The 1,471-nt window shown below is 63.7% G+C and overlaps 1 protein-coding gene across 1 annotated transcript; it reads right to left on the reverse strand.

Annotated features, from left to right (window-relative positions):
- Positions 1-43: 43 nt before the first annotated feature.
- Positions 44-1,336, reverse strand: LOC104168924 (serine/threonine-protein kinase MARK2-like; the record flags this gene model as incomplete). The annotated part of the gene is made up of 2 exons (XM_009709698.1): positions 44-97; positions 1,163-1,336. Coding segments are annotated over 2 exons (228 nt in total), but the record flags the coding sequence as incomplete, so codon positions are not given.
- Positions 1,337-1,471: the final 135 nt, after the last annotated feature.

Below are 1,471 nucleotides of genomic sequence, written 5' to 3' on the forward strand. Positions count from 1 at the left end.
CCCCCGCAGGGACACACACAAACATACTCCGCGCCCCCCTCACCTTCTGCAGGCTGGAGGAGTTGAGCTGCGTCTTGTCGATGATTTTCACGGCGACCTGGGAGGGGCGAGAAGGGGTCAGGGAATGTCCCCAGGGCTGTCCCCACGCTGCGGTGGCACTCGTGAGGTGACAGGACCATCCCCAGCGTTGTCCCCACACTATGGTGGCACTCGTGAAGACCAGGAACCTGTCCCCACACCGCAGTGGCACTCCCAGGGCAAGGACCAGGAGCCCGTCCCCACGCTGCGGTGGCATTTGCAGGGAGGGAGGACCAGGAGCGTGTCCCCACACCACGGTGACACTAACAGGATGAGGATCAAGAGCTTGGGACTGTCCCCACGCCGTGGTGGCACTTGTGGGGCAAGGACGAGGAGCCTGTGCCCATGGTGGCACTCATGGGACGAGGACCACGAGCCCACAACTGTCCCCACACCACGGTGGCACTGAAGGGATGAAGACCACGAGTCCCCACACCGTGGTGGCACTCACAGGATGAGGACCACGAGCCCACAACTGTCCCCACACCATGGTGGCACTCATGGGACAAAGACCACAAGTCCCCACACCGCGGTGGCACTGAAGGGACGAAGACCACGAGCCCACAACTGTCCCCACACCGCGTTGGCACTCATGCGATGAAGACCACGAGTCCCCACACCATGGTGGCACTGAAGGGACGAAGACCACGAGCCCACAACTGTCCCCATACCACGCTGGCACTCATGGGATGAAGACCACGAGTCCCCACACCACGGTGGCACTCATGGGACGAAGACCACAAGTCCCCACACCACGGTGGCACTCAAGGGATGAAGACCACGAGCCCACAACTGTCCCCACACCACGTTGGCACTCAAGGGACAAAGACCACGAGTCCCCACACCGCGGTGGCCCTCACAGGATGAGTACCATGAGCCCACAACTGTCCCCACACCATGGTGGCACTCAAGGGACGAAGATCAGGAGCCCAGAACAGTCCCCACACTGTGGTGGCACCCACGGGACAAGGACCAGGAGCCCATCCCCGTGGTAGCACCCACAGGACAAGGACCACAAGCCCGTCCCCACACCGCGGTGGCACCCACGGGACGAGGACCGTCCCCAACCCGCGGTGGCACTCACCTCCTTGCCAGTCAGGACGTGCCGGGCCAACTTGACCTTGGCGAAGTTGCCCTTGCCGATGGTTTTCAGCAGGCGGTAGTTGCCGATGTGAGGTTGCTCGTCGGCGGAGGTGGCCGAATTCCGGCCCCGGAGCATGTTGGCCTTCCCGCCGCCCTTCCCCTCCACGGGACCCGCCTGCGGGGGACACGAAGGGGACAATCAGCTCGAGGTCCGGTGTCCCCCCCCTCCATCAAGAGGTGGGGGTGGGTGTCCAGAGGCTCTCCGCAAAGCCGGGAGCAAAGTCCGGGAACGCCGTTGCCGTACAGTGCT

Source organism: Cariama cristata, unplaced genomic scaffold, assembly GCF_000690535.1.
Source record: "Cariama cristata isolate BGI_N322 unplaced genomic scaffold, ASM69053v1 Scaffold44331, whole genome shotgun sequence".
In the NCBI taxonomy this organism is placed as follows: Eukaryota; Metazoa; Chordata; class Aves; order Cariamiformes; family Cariamidae; genus Cariama; species Cariama cristata.